Source organism: Hyaena hyaena, unplaced genomic scaffold, assembly GCF_003009895.1.
Source record: "Hyaena hyaena isolate Hyena2069 unplaced genomic scaffold, ASM300989v1 scaffold_579, whole genome shotgun sequence".
Lineage (NCBI taxonomy): Eukaryota > Metazoa > Chordata > Mammalia > Carnivora > Hyaenidae > Hyaena > Hyaena hyaena.
The window spans coordinates 150,371-171,396 of NW_024081207.1; the positions used below are offsets into that span (position 1 = coordinate 150,371).

The 21,026-nt window shown below is 59.6% G+C and overlaps 1 protein-coding gene across 8 annotated transcripts in view; it reads right to left on the reverse strand.

Annotated features, from left to right (window-relative positions):
- Positions 1-1,426: 1,426 nt before the first annotated feature.
- Positions 1,427-21,026, reverse strand: part of RRBP1 (ribosome binding protein 1) — a 64,211-nt gene continuing 44,611 nt past the window's right edge. For 6 of the 8 annotated variants that reach the window (XM_039256484.1, XM_039256488.1, XM_039256489.1 and 3 more), the window contains exons 7-24: positions 19,085-19,238; positions 17,124-17,262; positions 15,342-15,520; positions 15,190-15,215; positions 12,073-12,163; positions 11,269-11,361; positions 9,299-9,391; positions 9,134-9,217; positions 8,893-8,982; positions 8,098-8,190; positions 7,591-7,662; positions 7,013-7,108; positions 6,353-6,436; positions 4,318-4,434; positions 3,501-3,584; positions 3,194-3,292; positions 2,575-2,718; positions 1,427-2,008 (exon numbers count right to left, since the gene is read on the reverse strand). In XM_039256484.1, coding sequence (XP_039112415.1) covers positions 1,973-2,008; positions 2,575-2,718; positions 3,194-3,292; positions 3,501-3,584; positions 4,318-4,434; positions 6,353-6,436; positions 7,013-7,108; positions 7,591-7,662; positions 8,098-8,190; positions 8,893-8,982; positions 9,134-9,217; positions 9,299-9,391; positions 11,269-11,361; positions 12,073-12,163; positions 15,190-15,215; positions 15,342-15,520; positions 17,124-17,262; positions 19,085-19,238 — 1,774 coding nt within the window. In that variant the 3' untranslated portion in view covers positions 1,427-1,972. The remainder of the gene's footprint in view (positions 2,009-2,574; positions 2,719-3,193; positions 3,293-3,500; positions 3,585-4,317; positions 4,435-6,352; positions 6,437-7,012; positions 7,109-7,590; positions 7,663-8,097; positions 8,191-8,892; positions 8,983-9,133; positions 9,218-9,298; positions 9,392-11,268; positions 11,362-12,072; positions 12,164-15,189; positions 15,216-15,341; positions 15,521-17,123; positions 17,263-19,084; positions 19,239-21,026) is intronic. The other 2 variants (XM_039256482.1, XM_039256487.1) reach the window with 2 other exon arrangements.

A 21,026-nucleotide genomic window follows, 5' to 3' on the forward strand; every position in this document is an offset into this window, starting at 1 on the left:
TCTGAAACCTGCCTTGCCTTTTACCAGGTGAGCTTTCCGTTCTGTGGAGATTCTTGGTAAAAATGTCTGTAGGGTGGGGTACTGGAAGGTTCTACGTGAGAACCAAGGACAGGGCTGGGCACCTGGCCAGCATCGGGAATTGTCAGTCACTTCTCCCATTCAGTCTCCTGCCAGAAAGCATGCCATTGGAGCCCTGAGTCCTGTGGGCTTTCTCTCTCCACTTTAGCCCCCACCAGAGTTCTAGAACAGGGTGGTCTCTTCTTGCTTAAAAATCTTGTAGCTCCTACTGCTTTACCCATACCTTGTCCTTCGAAACCTGGCTTCTTCCTGTCCCTGCACCTGCTGTCCCCTTGGCCTTGGGCCTTCCTTCCCTCCCCTGACAAACGTCTCCTGCTCTGGTGAACTCCAGCTTAAGCTCACTTTTCTGGGGAGCCATCCCCCAGTTCCCAGCACCGTTATCCCAATATGTTGCAACATGTAGGTGCCACACAGCACGATTAGGTGGCCCACAGGCAAGGCGCCCTCCAGAAGCCAGGTCCAGGTCTGTGTCATGCCTGGCCTCGGGGGTGTTGCTCAGCAGATAGGCTGCAGGCTCGAGAATATGCTGCCTGGGTCTCGAGGGTCCCAAGACAGCCACCCACAGAGGTGCCCTCTGCTGGATTTGACTCCTGCCATGCGGAGGTCCCTTAGCAGGCAGTAGAGACTAGTTCTTGGGTTGTCCTTCTCTGTCCCCAGCACCCTTCCCCCAGCCAGTCCAGCTCCTGTCCCAGGACTGAGGCTTAGGAGGGTGATGAAAGGGGCCAGCGCTTGCTCAAGGCGGCCCCTTAACAGGACTGGCTGGTGCCGGCCACCAAACCCCGAGTCTGTGCAGATTCACCTTCTGCTTGCTCCTGGCCTGGTCCCATCCGTCCTGGGACTCGACCCCTCAAATCTGGGTGTTGCTGAAGCTCGAGTCCCACTGCTTACTCCACGCCCACGCTGCCTCCAGCCGCCACAGACACAGTGGGTCTGAGGATCTTGGCAAGTCTGGGCTGGCCACTCCGGCTCTGGACTATCTCCGCCCCCCACCCCAGGGAACAGATGAGTGTCCATGCCTCAGCCAGGACAGAGACTCCTTGACCATTCACCAAGGTCACCACGGTGACCGCGGCCTAGGCTGCCTGGGGCCTGCTTAGGTAACGTCAGATCCTCAAGGGTTGGGGGCAGTGGTCACATCTGGTGCCATGGGCCCTGGGTGGTACGACCAGAGGTGCTGGGCAGAGCCCCGAAATAGCGAGCCTCATAGCCCCAAGACAGCTGCAACTCTCCTGACTTCAGGGAAACCAGCACACCTGCTCTTCCCCTGAGCGGGCCAGCCCCTCCTTGTTCCTCACCCTGGGCCTAGCGGCCAGGTCAGGGAGCCCCAGGAGACCAGATGAGACAGAAGTGCCGGGCGACAATGTTGGTTTTAATGGCATTAACATCCAGGAGGTCATACTTCAGTTCTTGCTGGCAACTTCTCCCAGAGCTGAGGGGCTGCTGCCTCGCCAGGCTGGGCTGTGACCCTCCAGTCTGTTCCACAGCCTTTGAGACTCCCCACCCAGCCCCGCCCGCCTGCCTCCCGGCCCCCAGCCCAGTGAGAGAAAACAATTGCACTGATTGACACACGGGTCCCCAGAGGCCCCGGCCTCCCCAGCACACACCCTGGGGTCTGTCACGGAGCTTGATAAGGGCTTTGGTGTCTGCTCGGTGGTGGTCCAGGGCTGGTCCTGGGGAATAGTGTTTATCAAATGTGACAAAGGTTCTTTTACAAACGGGGGTCTGGAAGATCTAGTTCTGTGACTCTAAGAGACTCTTCGTCTCTAATGGCTTCTCTCAGAGCTACTGGAAGTTGGGCCTGGATAACGCTGTGTCGGTTGGTTTATTTATTTGTAAGGAATGTGTAAGGCATTTTGGTAAGTTGAACAGTAACTTCTTTTCCTGCAGAGGAGACTCAGACAGAAGTGCCCTCCTTTGAGCTGCTACTGTCCTGCGAACAAAGGTGGGCAGAGGGAGGGAGAGGCTGGGGCTAAAGGGCCAAGGCGAGCACTCACCCGTAACTCCTAGGGACCTCCAGTCCTGCCTTGGGATTCACACCCCGCCCCCCGCCCCCCCCTCCAGTCCCTTCAGAGAACACCCAGCCTAGCAAATCTGGAAAACCAGAGTAGACCCCGGGGACTGACAGGAGCCAAGGACACAGGAGAGGGAGGGCCCTGATTAGGTGAGGACCCCGGTCCCCCAGGCTGCAAAGCGAGGACCTAGCTGCCAGTGGGTGTCAGAGACGTACTTCCCACAAGGGGAGCCACAGAAAGGTGGGTGCTGGGCCGAGCAGGCCAAGTGTCCTGCTGCCTGCTTTCAGGAGTCTATCCCCACCACCTCCGGCCCTCAGGCCTGGGTCTCCCATCTGTTCTGTGTCCCAGGAGTCCTGGGGCTCCCACAACCCCACCCCCTCCCCCGGCCCTCCGCACCCTGACTCTCAGCCCCGCTGTGGGCCAGGGCCCAGTTCCGGGGATGGGGGGGTGGGGGGCAAGGCCATGGGCGGGGCCGGACACTCACTGTTTTGTCCAGCTGCTCCTGCAATTTCTTCACTGTGTCTTTCTCCTTTGCCAGCTGCTCCTGGGTCGTCTTCAAAAGCTCCTGTAATTTGGTGGCAGCGCGTCCCAGGTCACTGGTTAACTTCTTCTCTTTTTCTAGTCTCTCCTGCGGGTGGTCACAGGATCAAAGGGGATCAGCTGTCACATGGCACACAGCAGAAAGACCGCCTGGCTACACACCCCAATGCCAGGGAACCCGGAGTCCTCCAAAGGTAGCGGGAGGGTGTGGTCTCCTGGTCACCCAGGGACAGTTAGGTCTATGACCCAGCTACCAGGAGAGCTTCCTGTGACACCGGGGATGTCCTACAGTGCACTGTGGCCAGGGTGACAGAGGAACTGAACTTCCACTTTAATGTAAACAGCCCCACTGACTGGTGACTGCTGAGTATGACAGGGGAGGTTTAGACACCTTTCCACCCCCATCACCGCCAAACGAGGTTGGCCCCTGCTCAAGGGTCTCCCCCTCCCACCGCAAAGAGCGACAATGGATGGTGGCAAGAGCCAGGTCGGGGTGGGGTGGGAGAGGTGCTCCTTTCCTGACCCCACCTGAGCCTTGAACAGATGCCCCCGCCCCCCTTTACCTTCAGCTGTGTGGCCTCCTCTGCTTCTGAGGACTCGAGGGGCCCCGTGCTGCGGAGCTTCTCCAGCTCTGCCTGGAGCCGCCACGCCGAGCTCTGAGCCTTGGGGGGAGAGAGGGCAGTGGGGCATGGGCGGGATGCCCCACAAGCGGCAGGCCCACCTGTGGCTGAGGCCGGGGAGCGGAGGCGGGACCCACATGTGCAGCAACATCCCCCACTGGGAGGGACAAGGCCAGACCGTCCAGCAGACCCCTGACCCGCGCCCCCCACTGTCCCCAGCAACTCGAGGGCTGCACAGGCAGGGCCTGACCTCTTCAAACTCGGTGGTGAGCTTCTGCCGTAGTGCCTGCTCGTCCCCCAGGAGGGCTTCTGTCTGCTCCAGCTGTGTCTTCAGCTGTGTGGAAACAGCGCACAGACTGTGGGAACCTGGGAGAGACACCCCCCCCCCCGGGGAACCAGGGCTCCGGGGCTGGCTCTGCCTCCTAGTTGCTCCTGGCGCTCCCTCGGCCTCTCCCTGCCCCCCAGCCAGCTGACAGTCACTCCCAGACTCCCCCTTTGGGGAGCTGGCGCCTCACCCTCAGGTCCAGAGCCTGGGGGATTAAAAGCAGATGCTGCTAGAACCTCTGCCGACCTCAGACATCTTTCATGAGACCCACGGGACTGGGACGCCTCAGAGCCACTGTGCAAGTCCCAGCCCCTTGGGGCCGCGCCCACCACTGCTATGCTGGTGACAGGCCCCTGCCTCCCGCTGAGGGCTCCCGACCACAGCTGCTCAGGTCCGAAGTCTGGAGAGCAAGCACCCTGCTGTGACGTGGCAGCTAGGGCCAGAGGGGGAGGCCACTCCCTAGCTGGGGCCCAGCCGCCCGGACTCCCCCTTTCACCCCTCCTGCACACAATTGTTAGGACCCAGCGCCTGGCCCCTCTCCACCTGGCCCCTTCCTCTGCTCTGGGACTTCTTCATAACCTGGAGGCCCATCTCTGGGCAGAGTGGGGTGGGCAGAGCAGGTGGTGGGGGCCACAAGTTGCCCGTGTTCGGCCAAAACAGAGGCCTGCCGCCTTTGCTCTCCAACCGGGCTCGAGGGGGCCCACACGGGCTGTGAGTGACAGACATCTGGGGACCAGCTCACCGCCCTAACCTCGACGGGGTCCTGCTCTGCTGGGGGGACCTCAGGAGGGACAGCCGGGGACCCAGCTACGTCACCATCCTCTACGTGGCTCTGCATCTCACTCAGCTGCTGCCTTACCTGAAACAGGGAGGGTGGATTTGTGCAAATACACAGCCAGACACAGTGTCACGCACACACGCACAGGCCCCTCAGGAGGCTGGCACAGGCTCCCAGTGGCTGAAGCCCCTGTGGGGGGCCTGGTTTGGTAACTATGACCTGTGTCAGAGTCCCCATGCAGGTTCATGGGGGTGGGGGGCCAGTGCCATGACCCCTCACCAGAGCCAAACTGAGGCCCACGCTGGCCCCATGTGCTTTGCTCCAAGGCTAGCCGTGGCGCCCTCCCCGGTGGCAAGGTGACCCCTGATGGACACGGCACACTGAGCTACTGAATCCAAAAGAGTGAGAGGCAGCGGGCAGGCTCGACACAAACACCGCCTATGTCGCTGTCCCAGATTCCTTCCAGGTGCAGGCCCACTATTTAGGGCCTTAAAAAGGTCACAAGAGGGGCACCTGGGTGGCTCAGTCGGTTAAGTTTACGACTTCAGCTCAGGTCATGATCTCACGGTTTAGGAGTTTGAGCCCCGCGTTGGGCTCTGTGCTGACAGCTCAGAGCCTGGAGCCTGCTTCAGATTCTGTGTCTCTCTCTCTCTCTCAAAAATAAACATTAAAAAAAAAGTCACAAGAGGACACTTGCCTAACAAGATCCCCTCACACCAGAGCTCCACCGCAGGGAGCAGGTGACACTTGTGGTGGCCCCCCAGGCACTGGGCCTCAAATCTGAAGCAGAAGCAACATCATGAAGCCCTGTTAAAGGTTCTTGTCGGGAGATCCGGGTGGGCCCCCAGTACGTGCTCCCCAGAGGGCATGGCTGGTCTCGGGCCCCCTGCAAAAGGCACTGCTCCAAAGGGTACCCCAGTGTGAGGGCACCCTGTTCTGCTACCTTCCCAACAGCAGCCCCCCAAAGGTGACCCCAAAATGTGCAGGCTTTTGAGGATGAGGACTTTGGGGGTTTTCTCTGCACACTGACCTCAACCTGGGCAGCACCCCTAGGGCTCGTCACTCAGACCCGGCTTAGGCCACAGCTTTGGTGAGTGGCCCTCGGGCTCAGGTGAGTCAGCGTGGATGGCACCCGCCCTCTGGTGTGACAGTCCCATGTGAGGCCCGAATAACCCGAGGGGCCCCCATGGAGCCAGGAGTTCGTGCCCCAGTGCAGATGCTGCTGTGGGAAAGCCAGCACCATGGACCAGACCTTCTGTCGCCTCAAAAAACCAGGCGTATGGGTTTGTATCCAAAACCTGCCAATTTCTAACTGTTAACAACCAATTCAGGATTTGAAGAAAGACCGCAAATCCACCTGGACAGACCAGCCTTCTAGGCCGCGGCTCGCCGCTGTAGCCCCATAGCTGGGACCGGGACAGGGGAGGCCTGGCTCTGTGGGGCCTCACTGATCTCCCTGGGTGGCATGGAGCGGGCAGCCACCAAAACAGACATCCAGGAGGACCCGAGGCCACCTGCACGGTGGGAGCCCTGCACAGTAGCAAATGGGCACCCAGGGCTGACTCCCTGCCCCGGGTCCATGGGCCTTGGTGCCCACCCACAGGTCTGACTGACCTGGTCTGAGCCCCTGCTGACATGGGGAAACACCCAAGGGCCCTGAGGGCGGGGCAGTGTTGGGCCACGGGGCTCATAGAGATTTGACCTCCCAGAACCCCTGCCCTGAGCTGCAAGCGCCTTCACAGGGCCAGGTCGCAGTAGAGGATGTGTGAGTGGTGCGGGAGTGCTGGCCCCAGAAGCCACCTGCTCAGCTCGGGGTTTTGGGCCAACACGTGAGGAGCCCCTTCAGTGCGACTGATTGAAGCCTGCCCCCACACTACACCGGGGCACACCCCACTCTGCCGTGAGTGTGGCCTTGGGCGGGGTGGAGAACCACGACACACACATGCACACGTACTCACACCCTGGCACAGGCCCCGCTCCTGCCCGCGCGCTCACTCACCAGGGCGAGCTCATTGCTCTGTTTCTGGGCTTCACTCTTGGCTGCCTCCAGCTGAGATTGAGATTCTAATAAAAGCTGCCTCAACTTGGAGAGAAAGCAGATCCAAGCGATGGGGGAAAAGGAGAAGAAAACCAGTTCCTGGGAGTTAACACCTACTCGTACATGCCGATCTAAACCCCCACCCTCCCAGCCAAGGGCATCGCAAAGCCTAGCGGGCCAGGCAGGGGCTCCCCAGCCTCCCCAAACTACTGCTTCTTTCTGAAGACCCGGAGAAGACAGATGCCATCACAGGCCCGTCCTGGATCTTCGTTTATAGGCTATCTTATAAAATAAGGCCGAAAGTTCAAGATTAAACCAGAACTGTGGGGGCTGAGCTTGTCTTTCCACTTCTGAATGGTCAGAAAACAGGATCAGATTTAAGCCCATCTGCCCCTGAAATGGTGGCCCCGGGGCCAGGGAGAGAACTGGCCTCAGGAGGCGGTCTGGGCTGTGTGCTTTCCTGTCACCGGCACGATCTTCCTGCTGTGTGCCCCGTGACACCCCTCCTCAGCTCAGCCGACCCACAGCAGGGCCCTAAGCTGTGAATCCAGGCTTTGAGTTTATATTAATGAGCGCTGTGTGTGTTGGTGGGGGCCTGGAGACCCCGCTGGGCAGACTCACCCCTGCTACCTCCTTGGCGTAGCTCTGGCACTCGGCGCTGGCGGCCGCCATGTGCTTCTCCAGCTCCGCTTCCAGATGTGACGTGTGTTCCCTCACCTGCATACACACGTGCCCACGTCACAGGCCCCAAGGGGGCCAGCAGGAGGCTCTGACCACAGGGGACAGGGTGACAGGCCGCAACAAGGCTGGCTGCCCTGGGTTAAGGGCTGGGAGATGGCCCGTGGCCTGCTGGCAGTGGGCCAACCCAGAACAGGCAGGAGTGAATCCCTGGCAGCAAAACACCGGCCTGGACTCCAGCATCTCTGGGCCCAGACGTGGTCCACACTCCGCCCTGGAGGAGAGCTTTTAGATTTACTTGCTGCATGCCAGGGGGCCCCTTGCACCGCTCGCATGCCACAGATGCCACCATGTGCTGGGCTGGGCACTTTGCACAGCCCATGGCTGTCTCAGGCCGCTCTGAGGCTGCAGGTGGCTCACAGGACAGACAAGATCCCTTTGCCCCTCTCAACACATGTGGCCCCCGGGGGAAAAAGAACTATGGTGGCCTCCGTAACCAGGAAAGCAGCCCCCATGCCTACCTGATCTGAACTTTCAAGTTCTGCTCTCAGCTTCTCTACAATCTCTTCGAGATGTGTCACTGTGACCCGCGACTGCAAAATAAGGGGAAGGTCCCATCAAATGCCAGCCCCTGGAAGGGGACAGTCCCGGGATGTGGCACCAGGTGTCCTTATAGACGGCCCTTGGACTGGAGCAGGACAGGCCGCCTCTCCCAGGAAGCCCAACGGTGCCCACCCCACACATGACCAGCAGCCTTGTCCTGGGGTGGGAATGGGTGGGGGCTCTGGAGACTGAGGAGGCGGCGGTCACTCCATAATCACACTTTATGCAGCATTACCGAAACCCAGCAAACTCGCCTTGTGCCTCCCAGGAGACCCACATGACCCCGTCAGCTTTGGCCCTGGTTTTGATGAGTTCTGATCTAGCTGTTGGCCTCTGGGAAGTTATGTTTCAATTCCTAGGGAAGGTGGACCTGCTGGAGCGACTCCCATGTCACTCGCCCCAGGGTCTCGGGGCCCCTCCTGTACCTTCTGGAGCTCCTCCTCTGTGGCGTTGACTTTGGCCTTCCACACCTGCTCCTCCTCCTCCACGCTCTTCTGTAGGTCCTTGAGCATGCCCTCCTAGGGGAAAGGGCCACTGAGGCAGGGCCCCTCTCCCCGCAGACCCCACCCCCATGAGCACAGCTGCAGCCTCCTGCCCCCCCCTGGCTCCTCTCAGATGGCTGCCTGGCTGTCGGTGCGGCCCATCTCTGAGTTCGTCATAGCTGTCACACGGAGAGGAAGGTGGCCACAGTCCTAGAGCGGGGGTCTCTGGCCAGTGTGCGAACGAAGGCTGTGTGTGGGCCATGCAGCGGAATGAGGTCTGTGACCTGAAGGACGCCATCAGGACTCTCAACTCTGCTGGGTTTGCCACCAGCTGATCTCAGGTCCAGGACGGGGTCAGACAGGAGGGCTGGACCTAGGTGGCCCCTGAAGTCACACAGTGGCTTCAAGCCCGCCACCTGCCAAATGCTCCCCTCTTCCTTTCCCAGACTGGTCTGTGTCATGACTCTCTCTGCACCCCCAGCCCCAAACCTGCGGCCCGGCCCTCTCCCCTGCTCAGAAGCAGGGGAAGGCCTGAGCACCTCCTTCATCCCCTTGGGGCCCAGGGAGGGGCAAGGACTCGCCCAAGGGCACACAGAGCCAGCATCCAAACCCAGGGCTCTTTCCCCCGGGGCCACTGACTTGCCCACTAACTGGAGGCTATGTGAGCTCTCTCCCAGCAGCACCCCAAGGGACGCCCAGCCCAGAGCCTTGGCGAAGGCTGTGCCTCTCACACCCTACCGTCTCCGCCAAGATGGTGCGGTACTGGTCACACTCGGCCTGCAGACTGCTCTGGGTCTCCTCGGCCTCTCGCAGCTTGGACGCCAGGTCCTGAGGGCAAACCGGGCTCCGGTTAGCCGAGCACAAAGGCTTCACCCAGCTGCCTGATGAGACAGCTCCAGGCCCCCTCCCTTCCCGGGGACAGGGGAGAGCAAGAGTGAGTGGTGGCCCTGGCGGGCCATGTCGCGGCACCCATGCTCACCGGGGAGGGTTCTGTGCTGGCCGGCGGCGGCCTCAGCAGCTCGGGGCCCTTCTCTCGGAGTTCCTGCAGCCACTCGGTGTAACTCTGCGACAAGACACACAAGGTAGGGCCCGGGGACGTTTCCTATGGGCGGCAGGGCCCCAAGGGCGCCACTTCGCCTCCTACCTGGTGAGCCGAGTCCGCGAGTGCTGGCAGGAGAGCCAGCAGGGCCTCCTTGGTCTGCGCCTGGGTCGAGCTGAGCTGCCTCTCTGATTCCTCCTAGAGCAGGGGGGAGGGCAGCAGTCAGCCGTAACATTTAGGGCGACCCCGGGGAGCATTCCTGGAGATGCCTGGGCCCCACCTCAGCTCTTCAGGGGAGGGACAGGACCAGAGGAGAAGACAGGTGGCTCCATGGAAGGGATGGGACCAGTGGTGGGGGGGTGCTCAACCTCAGCAGCCAGGCTCTGGCCACCTCGGCCCGCGCGGGGTCAGTCTTGACAGATCTCTGCACCAATGGGGAGACGGCAAGCTGCCCACGTGCCAGATGCAGGCTGCTCTGACACCTCCCAGCAGGACCCCCCGCCACCACCACCACCATCGGATCTTGGTTTTGACTGTTCACGTGAGCATGTGTGTGCTCATCCGTGTGTGCAGACAGCCAACCTGCTGGGGGCGCTAAGGGGGAGGCAAAGGAGAGGTGCATTTCCCAGCAGCCACCACTTAGGGGCTACTGCCAGCCAGGAGGGGCGAGGATCAGGGCCCTCACTCTCCAAAGGGAGCACCTACCCAGGAGGGCTAAAGGCTTGGTCGTGGTCCCCTGTCCGCCCTCCTCAAGGCTCCCATGCAAAGTGCGAGGAAGACCCTGGGGAGGTTTCTGACTAAGTCTATCTAGTAACCTGTCCCCAGCAGGCTGAACCTGCTGTCGACAGTGGCTTGACTGGAGACCTGAGGGTGACACTAGAACTCCGACTGGATCAGAGCCTTTGAATGCTGCTCTGGGATGTGCATGACAAACATATGCCCCGCCTGCCCACGGCACCCATGTGATCTGGCCTCCAGTCTCAGAAGCGGAGCCTTCTCGGCTCACCACCAATGCAAACAGAGCTGCTGCCTGATGCTGGTGGCCTGCTGTGGATCCTTGACCTCGCGACCCTCTTCAGGCCCCCTGGCCATGTGAGTCCAAGGCGAGGGCCAGAGGACCCAGAGGCCAGCTCCTATCTATCTGGCTGCATGACTGTGAGCAAAGCAGGTGACATCTGCTGTCACAGCTCCTGTGTCTGCCGCAGAAAGGCCACACAGGCTCCCAGGTCACCTCTGAGGAGTCTGAGTACAGCTGTTGACCTGAGGCTGGCCCTCCCCCTCCTGCCTCGTCTTGGGACCGTGTCTGATACAACCCTCAGGTTTCCTGGGAGGCTCATGAAAGTTGCTGCAGAGCTCATGATAACAGGACAGACATTCCTTCTGCATGAGCGAGGCTGAGAGGGGAGGGCTGGCTTCCCAGGGCCTTTCATCAAGGACGGAAACGTGTGGCAAGAGGGGGTAGGTGAGGCCTCCCCCGGCTGCCACTATAGGCTACGTCCCCTGACCAGAGCTCAGCACTGGCTCCTGGCCCAGGGCTCCAGAGGCAACACGGGCCCCACGTTCCCCGACCCGGGTAGCACAGAGCACAGGACCTAGAGACAGCTTGCTGCTAAAGACAGCTTTCCTTCTGTTAATTACAGTAAAGATCAAGCACAGAACCTACTGGGCCAGATTCTCGGGGGCCCCCGAGAAAGCAGCCTGGGAGAAAAACAACTCGAGGACAGCCCAACCTCAGGCTCAAAGGCAGTGAGGCCAGACAGGCTCACAGCCTCCACGGCCACTCCATCTCTGTGCCCTAACGGCAAAGGGCCCAGATGAGAAAAAGCACCAAGGGTGTGTTCCCTCTTCATCTTATGGAGAAAGGAGGCAAAGGAAGAGCGGGACGAGGAGGGCAGGGATGGAGATGCAGGGGCACAGGGCACCCTGGCCGCTGGCCGCGGGGCCCGCCGGCACAGATCTCCGAGGCTCCGAGGCCAAGGCTATTCTGCATGCAGTTTGCGTGGTTTGCTAAACCACAAAGTTGCTGCTGACCAAGTCTGGACCAGCAGGTGAGTCTGTGCGTGTAGGACTCTGACCTTGGCCTGGGTCAGGGAGCGCAGCTTCTCCTCGCAGGTTCTCTCGGCTGAGGCCAGAGCCTCCATGGCCTTCCAGTTCTTCTCTCGGAGGTCCTGGGGGCAGACACAGGAGAGGTCAGTGGCCAGGGAGGGTCGACTGCCCACACATCCCCCACGAGACGCCTTGGCCGGGCTCAGGACCCTCCCAACCCTACCTGGGACGCCACGGGGAGACTGCAAAGGGACAACATGTGCTTTCTCTTGGCCCACATCTGCCAGGCCCATCGGGGGCAGCCCACCGGGGAGCGGCTGCGGCACAGGGCCGTCAGGAGGCTCCAGTGGGAAAGAGAGAGAAGCAGCTCCTGCCACCAGCAGCCCCTCAGCTGGCTGTGGCCGTGCAGGGCACAGGAAGGGCCAGGCAGGGCTCCCCGGGGAAGGGCAGCCCACGTGAGGAGCAGTGAGGGTCAGCCCAGCAAGGAGGATGTAGGAGAGGCTCCGCATCCCTGCAGGGGAAAGGGACCTCCATATCCCCTTCTCCTGACACCTGCCTGCCCACGCCGAGGTGACCATATGGCCCACACCAGACCCACTGATACATTCAGACCCCACCATGAGGTGGGAGTGGAGGCTGGGGGGGCTCCCTGCTTAAGCACATGCCCCAAGCTGATGGAATGGGAGTCAGCTCTGAGCCTTCTGAGGGACCCAAGGGGAAAGGAGGCCTCACCCAAGCTGCCCATGACAGTGGGACATAAAGGGGTAGCCATGCCCTGTCCTGGGGTGGGATTCCCACAAGCCTGGCCTCACACCCACGCCCTCAGCACTCACATTGTTCTTTGCCTTCTGCTGCTCTACCGCCTCCTGGAGCTCGGTGGCCTCCTTCTCCAGACACCGCACCTGGGACTCCAGCTCCTTGAGGCTGAAGGGAGACAGTGATGTCACTGCTGGGCCTACAAGGGCCACGGCGCCCCCAGGGCCTGTCTCGGTAGTGCCCCTTCTGCTGCCCGGACACCCACCGGGAGCCACTCAGCTAAGGGTCAGTCCCCTCTCACCGCTGCTTACCGCCTCAACAGGGCGCGAGCTTTCAAGGGGAGCCCAAGAAACCGCCTCAGCCGCATCCCTCTCCGCTCATCCCGAGTGCCCATGGGGCCGGGTGCAGAACCAGAAGGCCACCACAATTATGCCTGGTGACACCGGCCGCTGGGACTGAAGAGGTCAGAGCAGCTGCGGTGGCCAGTCAGTGGGAGTGCCCCAGACAGTCGGGTTTGGGGGATGCTTTTTCTTCTAGAGAACTGAGCCCTACCACCTGGTATGTGGCTCCTGTTCAGCCTGGCCCTGATCAGTCCCCACAAAACATGGCAGCTGGCCCTTGCCTGTGGCCACAGCCACATCTGGCCCTCTGAAGACATGGGCTGGGCCTTCTCAGAGGTCGACTGAGCTAGAGGCTCAGTGGTCACCTGCACACCCACTGAGAGTCTGGACGCCAGTGCTTTCAGCAGCTCATTACAAGCCTCCTCTGGGTATGGCAGAAACATCCTCTGTCCAAAACCTAACTCTGCTGAGACCCCAAGGCTCCTCCCTCAGGCCTTGCCCCAGATGACCCCCCCGCTGTCATGGCGTTAGCAAGACGTCAGTCCTGTCTCCACATTCAAGAGCCTCATTTTCCAGAAAGTGAGAGGCTGACACTGCTAGAGACAGACTAGCTGTTCTGAGCCACAGGCCTCAAACAGGGGTTTTAATATGTCAGGTTCTGCATTAAACAGGGAGGGGCACCTGGGTGGCTCAGTTGGTTAAGCGTCCGACTTTGGCTCAGGTCATGATCTCGCGGTTCGTGGGTTTGAGCCCTGCGTCGGGCTCTGTGCTGACTGCCAGCTCAGAGTCTGGAGCTTGTTTCGGATTCTGTGTCTCCCTCTCTCTCTGACCCTCCCCTGCTCATGCTGTCTCTCTCTCTCTCTCTCTCTCTCAGAAATAAAACATTAAAACAACAACAACAACAACAACAAAACAACTTTAGGACAGGGAAGACCACAGGAACAGCAGGAACAGGTGAAAGCTGAAGTCCAGAAGTGATGAACTTGGACTTGAAGTCAGGAAAGGAGTCCCCACCCATGGGTGTGCCTGCCAGAAAGGGCTGCCAGCCGTCTGGGGGGAGGTGGGTGGGTCTCTGGCCACTGCCAGCCACATGAGGACATACACATCTGCTTTACTTTCCATGGGCGTCAGCAGCGTGTTTGAAACACACCATTCTAACACATCTCAGGACTGAATGCAACAACAGTAAGCGTGGGCTGAGCATGCTCGCTGCCCCACCCACCCACCCTACCTGGGAATGGACTCCCACTGTGGTGCCGCCTCACCTTGTTACTCTAAAAACAGTGCTCAAGGCCTTGAAGTCAGTTGTTGACTTCTTGGGGGTTGGTTTTAGGCCCAAGGAACCCCGACCTCACCCTTAAAGCTCTACTGGGACCCCTCACAGCTCTTCCCTCAAGCCCCCCGCCCTCCGCCCCCTGCATTATGCAAGAGCCTGCCTACAGCAAACCACCACATGAGCAAATCCAAAAGAACAAGATGCCCGAGGAGGAAGGGTGGGCAGGCAGCCGGCAAGGACACACTGATAGATAGCCCCCGGCAGCCGCTGCCCGGGTCCCAGCACCATCTAGGGTGGGTTACTCATCTCCACTCAGAACAGGACAGCCTGACTTAGACACAACTTCCAGACAAATTCAGAAGGAAATTTTAAAAAACCAACTTCTGCCAAACACATCTGCACGATGCAAAAAAATCAGAATGAACCATCTTTGCAGTGTAACTTTAGCGCCCCAATGATTTGCTCTGTGATCCAAGAATATGATCTTAGAAAACAAAAGCAAAACAAAAACAAAAACAAAAAAAACCCCAAAACACCCCTCATCAGATGCAACCTCTCTACTTCAATAAACACCAAGAGAAACAAAATTCACCCGAGCTCTCTGCAAAGCAGCAGCCTGGGAAAGGAACACAATGGGGGGGTCTGGCTGTGTCTCCTGCAAGGCATTTTGGGCCCTCTGGCTTCTTTCCTCAGCTCCCAAACCACAAAGCCTGAGGCTAAGAAACATGGGCCATGGCCTGAGGAGGTGCAAGGGAGGTGACTCACTGGAAGCAGCCAGAACAAGGGAACCGTGTCAGTTGATGGTCTGGGACACATCTTACCATCTGCATGGGACGGAGCACCCCCTTCATGCCTCACTCCCCTGGCTGTCCCGTAGAGCCCCGGCCACGGCAGCCAGGACTCCCCTCACAAGCCTGTGGGCATCTGTGCAGGGACGCACGCTCCAGAGGGGACGGTCCCAAGGACTCCAAGTCCACTAACTCAAGCCACCCCACCCAAGAGTCGGCTCCAGCCTTTGCAACAGCAAACACACAGTCCCCTTGCACAGCTTCATGCCGGGCCACCAATACCGAGAGAAAACAAGGTCTGCAGTAGTGACGCTGCCTCGCTGACAGTCCTGTGACTTGGTCAGCTCTCAACTGCACTGACGTCGCAAATCTGTGCAAAAAGCTGGGAGACCTCCTGGGTTCTCTATCTGGGTGTGTGATCATGGCTGCTAATTTCCGATCTCAGTCCCTCTAAAAACCCTCACCGTGTAGACATGGAGACCCTCTGACCAGCTAGCGCTTCATCTGAGTCACAGATGGATGGATGGACAGGAGGGGGAGAAGGTCCAGAAGCCCCCACCGAGGCACCTGCCAGTCTCGCGCCTCGAGAGGAGGCAAGGAGCTCTTGGCAAGGAAGCCTTATTTTCTGGCTAGGCCTGTTCCTCATCCTCAGAGCCACTGGAGGGAGCAGCGAAAGGAAGGGCCTCTGAAGGGGCTCTTGCCCAGGGGTCCATGAGCCCTGCTGAAAGCCCTGGCTCCTGGGGTCCTGGCCACCATGCGCTGAGGCTGTAGGCCTCCGCGTCCACTCACCGGGCCTGCTGCTCCTCTTGGATGGCCTGGAACAAGAGACAGAAAGCGCCATGTCACCATGAGATGGGCCCCGTGTAGTGACTAGTCAGGATGGCTCTCTACTGGGTGGGATGGGACCCAGCAGCCTCCTCCCTCCCGTCCCGCAGGCTGACCTGGGCGTCCTGGGTGTCTCGGGCCTGGCCCGCCTCCAGCAGGGCCTCAATAGACCGGATTCTCTCAGTGAGCTGCGAGTTCTCGGCCCTGGCCTCCTTGAGCTGCCCATGGAGGCCACTCAGCTCCTCGCACTTGCTCTTCATCTCTGCCTCGGAGGACTGCAGTTTGCCACGCAGCTCTGAGGAGAAGGTGAGCAAGAGTGGGCAGGGGCGGGAGACACTGGCATGGACACCCCCGCATCTGTTCTCTGGGAAACTGGCTTGTATCAACTGAGTTCTGCTTAGGCACCTCGAACCCAGCACCGCCACCAACCAGCCTGGTCTCGTCGTCTGGCTACTCTGCTTCCCTGCGTCCTCACTTCTCATAGGCTGGCGAGGCCTGTGGGTTCCCCTTCTGCCATCTGCCAAGTCCCTCCCCAGCTCACCAGCACTCTGGGGCCACCTGGGCCCGGCCTGTTGCCTTTGGCCAGAATGACTGCAGGAGCTTCATGCCTGGTCCCCCGGGCTACTACTGCTCCTCTGATCCAGTCTCCACCCAGTACCAGAGCATCCAAACGTACAATGAGCTCATGCCATCCCTGTCCCCAGATGCCCCGAGTGCTCCGATGTGACACCTCACAGGGAGGGCCACCTGGGGCCTGCCCATCTGGCCCCACACTGGCCAACTGCCCTCTTTGCCCTCTTATTCTAGTCATGCTTGCTGATCTTAGGCCTCTGTTTCTTGTATGGGCCAAGTTCAAGTTCATTCCCATTCTCAGGGGCCCTGGGCTGGCGTTTTTGCCTCTTCCTGGTCTTTGTGAGACCAGCCCTTTCCCGTTATCCAGATTTGGCTTGAACATTCCTTCCGCCTCATAGAGGCCTCCCTGACCACCCAATCTGAAGCCACACCTGGCCCATTAGAGTAAGGTCAGCAAACGAGGTCTGGCCCACTGCCTGTTTTTGTAAGTACAGCTTTATTGAAGCACAGCCAGGTGTGTCTGTTTATGTGCTGTCTAGGGCTGCCTTTGCATTATGGCCTAGGGGTAGGCTACCTTATGGCCCGGGCAGCTGTGACAGGCCCCGGGTCTGGCCCACAAGGCCAAAGCTGTTTACTATCTGGCTCTTCAGAGTAACCACATACCAGCCCTGCATTAGGTCACGCTGGCTGTCAGATGTCTGTAGAGCACAGGGCTGTGTGTGACCTGGTGGATGCACGGCCCCCCACCTGCCTGCCGTCGCCGCTGCTAGAATGTGGCCCTGCTGCCACTCCTGGGCGAGCTCTGGGTGCCTACAGCAATCGCTCAGGGAACACTCGTGAGCAAGTGACTATGGAGTGGTCCCTGGCCCCGTCTGCCATTTCTCCAGGGGCCCTCAGCACCCTCATTTGGTCACATCCTTCTGATTACGAAGGTGACCTGTATGTAGGCCTAGGGGGACCACAGGCCCACCTTCCAAACCTGGCTTTTGGGCTGAGTGGGCCAGGAAGGACCAGAGGTCAGCAAAGGCCTCAGGGTTGCTTGGCCCACCCACGGCCCAACACTCCGGCGGGCCCCATGGCAAGGCAGGCTGCAGGTGGTGGCACCACCCTCCCCCAGCCCCCCAGCCCAGCTCTCAGGCTCTGCCTGCCTCCTGCTGAGACCGCCACCTCATGACTCCCTGAAGGGCAGGGGCAGGGTTCCCATGCTGCCCTCACTCACCAACAGGCCTGGCCCATCTTCTGGGCTCCTGCCGGCAGCGGGGCCAGGGCGGCACACATCTGGCACAGGCCAGATGGGAGCCTCGGAGCCAACAGGCCATGCTTACCGGCCATCTGCTGCTGCTGCTCCTGGGCCTTCTCGGCGTCGGCCCGCAGGCTGGCATGGCTGGTCTGTGAGCGGCACAGTTCTCGGCTGACCTCGTCCAGTCGCTTCTGCAAAGCCTCCTCGCTCTCCTTGTGAGACGCCTGGGGACCGGGCACAAGGAAGGGGGCCGTGAGGCTGCCGGATGAGGCTACACCCTCAGCGGGCTCTGACGCTGCAGATGACAGAGAACTCTTGACATCCCGCCAACCTACCCCAACAGCCTTTATAAAATACTCCTGGAGGGGCGCCTGGGTGGCTCGGTCGGGTTAAGTGCCTGACTCTTAATTTCGGCCCAGGCCACAATCTCACGGTCCGTGAGCTTGAGCCCAGAGGAGGGCTCTGTGTTGACAGTGCAGAGCCTGTTTGGGATTCATTCTCTCTCTCTCTGCCCCTCCCCTTCTCTCTCAAAATAAATAAATAAACTTAAAGAAATGGGAAAAGCCCCGTTCTGACTTCAGTGAGACAGAGAGGTGCTTCCCGCAACCTAACCCTCCAGAAAAATCTGGAGAGCTCCTGAGAGGGCCCTTCTAAGGTTTGCACCTGTCGAGTTCTTGTTCTGAGTGAAGCACTGTTCTAGGCACTCTGTGAGCATCAGCGTGGCAAATCCCCAGCCAGCCCGTGGGACAGGTACTACTGTCATGCCCATGTTACAGATGGAGAGAGAGAGGCTCTGAAATCCCCAGCGGATACCAGGGGCTTCACGGTCAACACCAGGACAGCAGAGAAGGCAGCCACACGCCCCCTGCCTCCCTCACCACCTGTGATCATCTACTCCCAGAATCCCTGGCATTGGAGACGAGAGAGAGGACTCTCTGCAGCCCCAGGCAGGGGATGAGAGCCCAAAGCCTGAGATGGCAGGAGATGCTCAAGAGTCTGGGGCTTACCGGTGAGAGCCAGCCCCAGGGTTTGACTCCTTAGAAATGGCACACATAACAATGACGAGCTGGGCACCAGAGGGGAGGTTCCAGCCCCCGACGCACCCGGACTATCCCGAAACCTTTAACACAAAACAACGGCCAGGCCCACTCCAGGGGTTCCGATCTCATTGGTATGGGCGGGCCTGCTTTACGTACAAGTCAGCAAACACCAAATCCTCCAATCCAAACTGTGTTCACCTGTCCACAGTCCTTTTTAGTTCCTCACACACACCGAAACATGGGTCTTACAATCTCACATCTGTCGTTCTAGTACCTTCCATGAGACGTGCTACAGCCTAACTTCAATGGCTGAGCCGCAGAAGGGCCTAGAGCCCTCAGACCACCAGGATTTCCTTCTCCAGAAACATTAAGCACACAGTAGACATGCTAGCAAGGCTCCCCACGTGTGGTCCCCAAACAGGCCGATGGGGGCACCCAGAAGCAAAGCCTCTAGGCGGAGGCCACACTGGATGTTGCCCAGTGCACTTTGGGATGGGGACAATCTTCCCCCTCTGAAGGAGAACAGCCAGTCTCCGGGGGAAAATGCCAGTCCCCAGCCCATGGCTGGAGGCTGAAAAGGAAGAATTCCAGCCCAGCCTTGAAGCCCGAGGCTGCGGGACTACAGGTGGTGGCAAATGTGGAAGAACAAACAACTCTGGGGCTAGACCTAGGGGTTCAAATCCCACGTCCATGAGAACCTGGGACTGGTTACTTATGTTCTCTGTTCTTCAGATCCCCTAATGGGTAACGACAGATAACAGCACCTGCCTCCTAGGGTTCTGATGAGAATTAGCGGAGTCAATGCCTAAGTGCGCTCGGGACAATGCTTACCACAGCGAACGCACCCACTCCACACTACTAGCATTCATGGTTACTGACGAGCCCAGGCCACCCTCATGATCACCGGGAAGAGGTGACCCCCTGTGGCCAGGCAAGCTCTAGCCTGTCTCTGCTACATAAATAGGCCTAGGGGCTAGAGCGGATGCGGGCGCTGAGGTTGGCTCACCTGCAGCTGGAGGACCTGCTTCTCAAAGGCAGCTGCCTTGGTCTCCAGAGCCTTCCGCTGCTGCTCCTCCTGCCGTGCGGCCTCGGACTTCTCCACCAGCTCCTTGCTGACCTTGCCCAGCTCCTGCCGGAGCTTGGCCAGCTCAGCATTCTGCCTGTAAGACAGTCACCAGCCCCCAACTGATGGACAGAAGAGGGACCGGGTGAACTCTCACCAGCCCTGAGGGCCCCCCCACCCCTGGGTCACAGGGCCTGGCAGGCGAGGCTTTGCTCTGGGGCACGAGTTCTCTTACAAGTGACCCCCCATATCCCGGGGCCACTACCAAAGCCTCTCACAGTCAGTCCTACAGACTTTGATGTGTGTTGGTGAAGACGTTCTTTTTGCCGGCATGGTATGTGGACCATAGGGAGCAAAGAGCAAAACGCGCACTGTAGTATCCCACAGGAGGCCCGCCTAGAAACAGCGGGAAAGTCAGAGGAGAGGCAAGACACCCTTCTCCCCATCGCTGATCTAGGCCCAGACAAGCCCCAGAAGCAGGCTGACTGGCCTCGACACCACTGCAGGGCTGGAGTCCCCGCGCCCCACTTCCTCGGCAGACTGGACCATGGCTGGGCCTGGAGGCCACGAGGGGTGGGAGGCTGAGGCACTTTTACAAAACAGACTGTTCAACACCGCACAAAAGTTGGATCTCAGGACCAGCAACAAGCACAGAAGTGAAGGAAGGAGACTCAACTGAAAGGAAAAGAAAGGCAGCTGAAGACCTGCCTTCCCCCATGCGGGGAGGTGATCGGCTCGCCAGCCTCCTTCCCCAGTTCAAAAGACACCTCTTCGAGGCAGGACCGGCCATCCAGCCAAGGGACAGTCATAGGCAAGACTAAGGAGACAGACAAGACCACCCACAACCCTGCATGGTGGTGTCAGACCACGTGGAGACAGAAACCTGGTTGAGACCAGCTAGTCTGCTGGCTGAGGGATAGGCGGGTCCCACCTCTCCGCACTTGGCTTCTCCCACTGGCACCCGGGTGGCCGTCCCAAAGTCTCTGCGGGGCCATCAGCTCACACTGTCTAAGGCCAAGATTCAAGACTGGAGGACTTCCGGGGCGCCTCGGTGGCTCAGATGGTTGAGCGGCCGACTTCAGCTCAGGTCATGATCTCCTGGCTCAAGGGCTTGTGAGTTTGAGCCCTGTATCTAGCTCTGTGCTGACAGCTCAGAGCCTGGAGCGTGCTTCTGATTCTCTCTCTCTCTCTGCCCCCTTCCCTGCCTGCACTCTCTCAAAAATAAACATTTAAGAAAAAGAAAAAAGACTGGAGAGCTTCCAGGAAAGGCTAAACGCCAGTGCTCTGGGATGGAGACGGAGAGCTCAGTGGTGGCCCCTTGGGACCACTCTGGAGCTCTGGGCAGGGCCCCAGGACCCCGACCCCACGTGGGGCAGAACTTCCACAAAGGGAATCAGTGGCCACCCCCTCGGAGTGACAGGTCTATAGCTTGCTGGCTTTCCCCAGGACAGAGGCTGCAATGGATATGACACAGGCGGGTAAACCAGAGTGTTCCTCCATTCTGCTTGTAGCTGCCGAGGAAATCACAGCCACTGAACCTCCAGCCTATAGGCCAGGGCAGATGAAGATGTGTGCACGTGTACGCCCAGAGGAGGCCTCCATACACAAAGCACCAGCCTGGGAAAGGTAGCCTCCAGATCACTGCCCCAGGGGGCCACCAGCAAGACCAGACACGTGGGCACAGGCTCCCCTCCCTGGTTCAGCTCCTGGGATGGCCTTCTCCCAACGTGACTTGCAGCTAAAGGACAGAGGGTGCTAGCACCCTCTACCTTTGTTGGTTCTCCTGGCAAGACGGGATGCTCTGAGGATCATGCAGAACCCCAGAAAGTCCCTTCAGGATGCTTTAGGCCAAGAGAGGGCCAAGAAATGTGCATCAAAAGAAAAT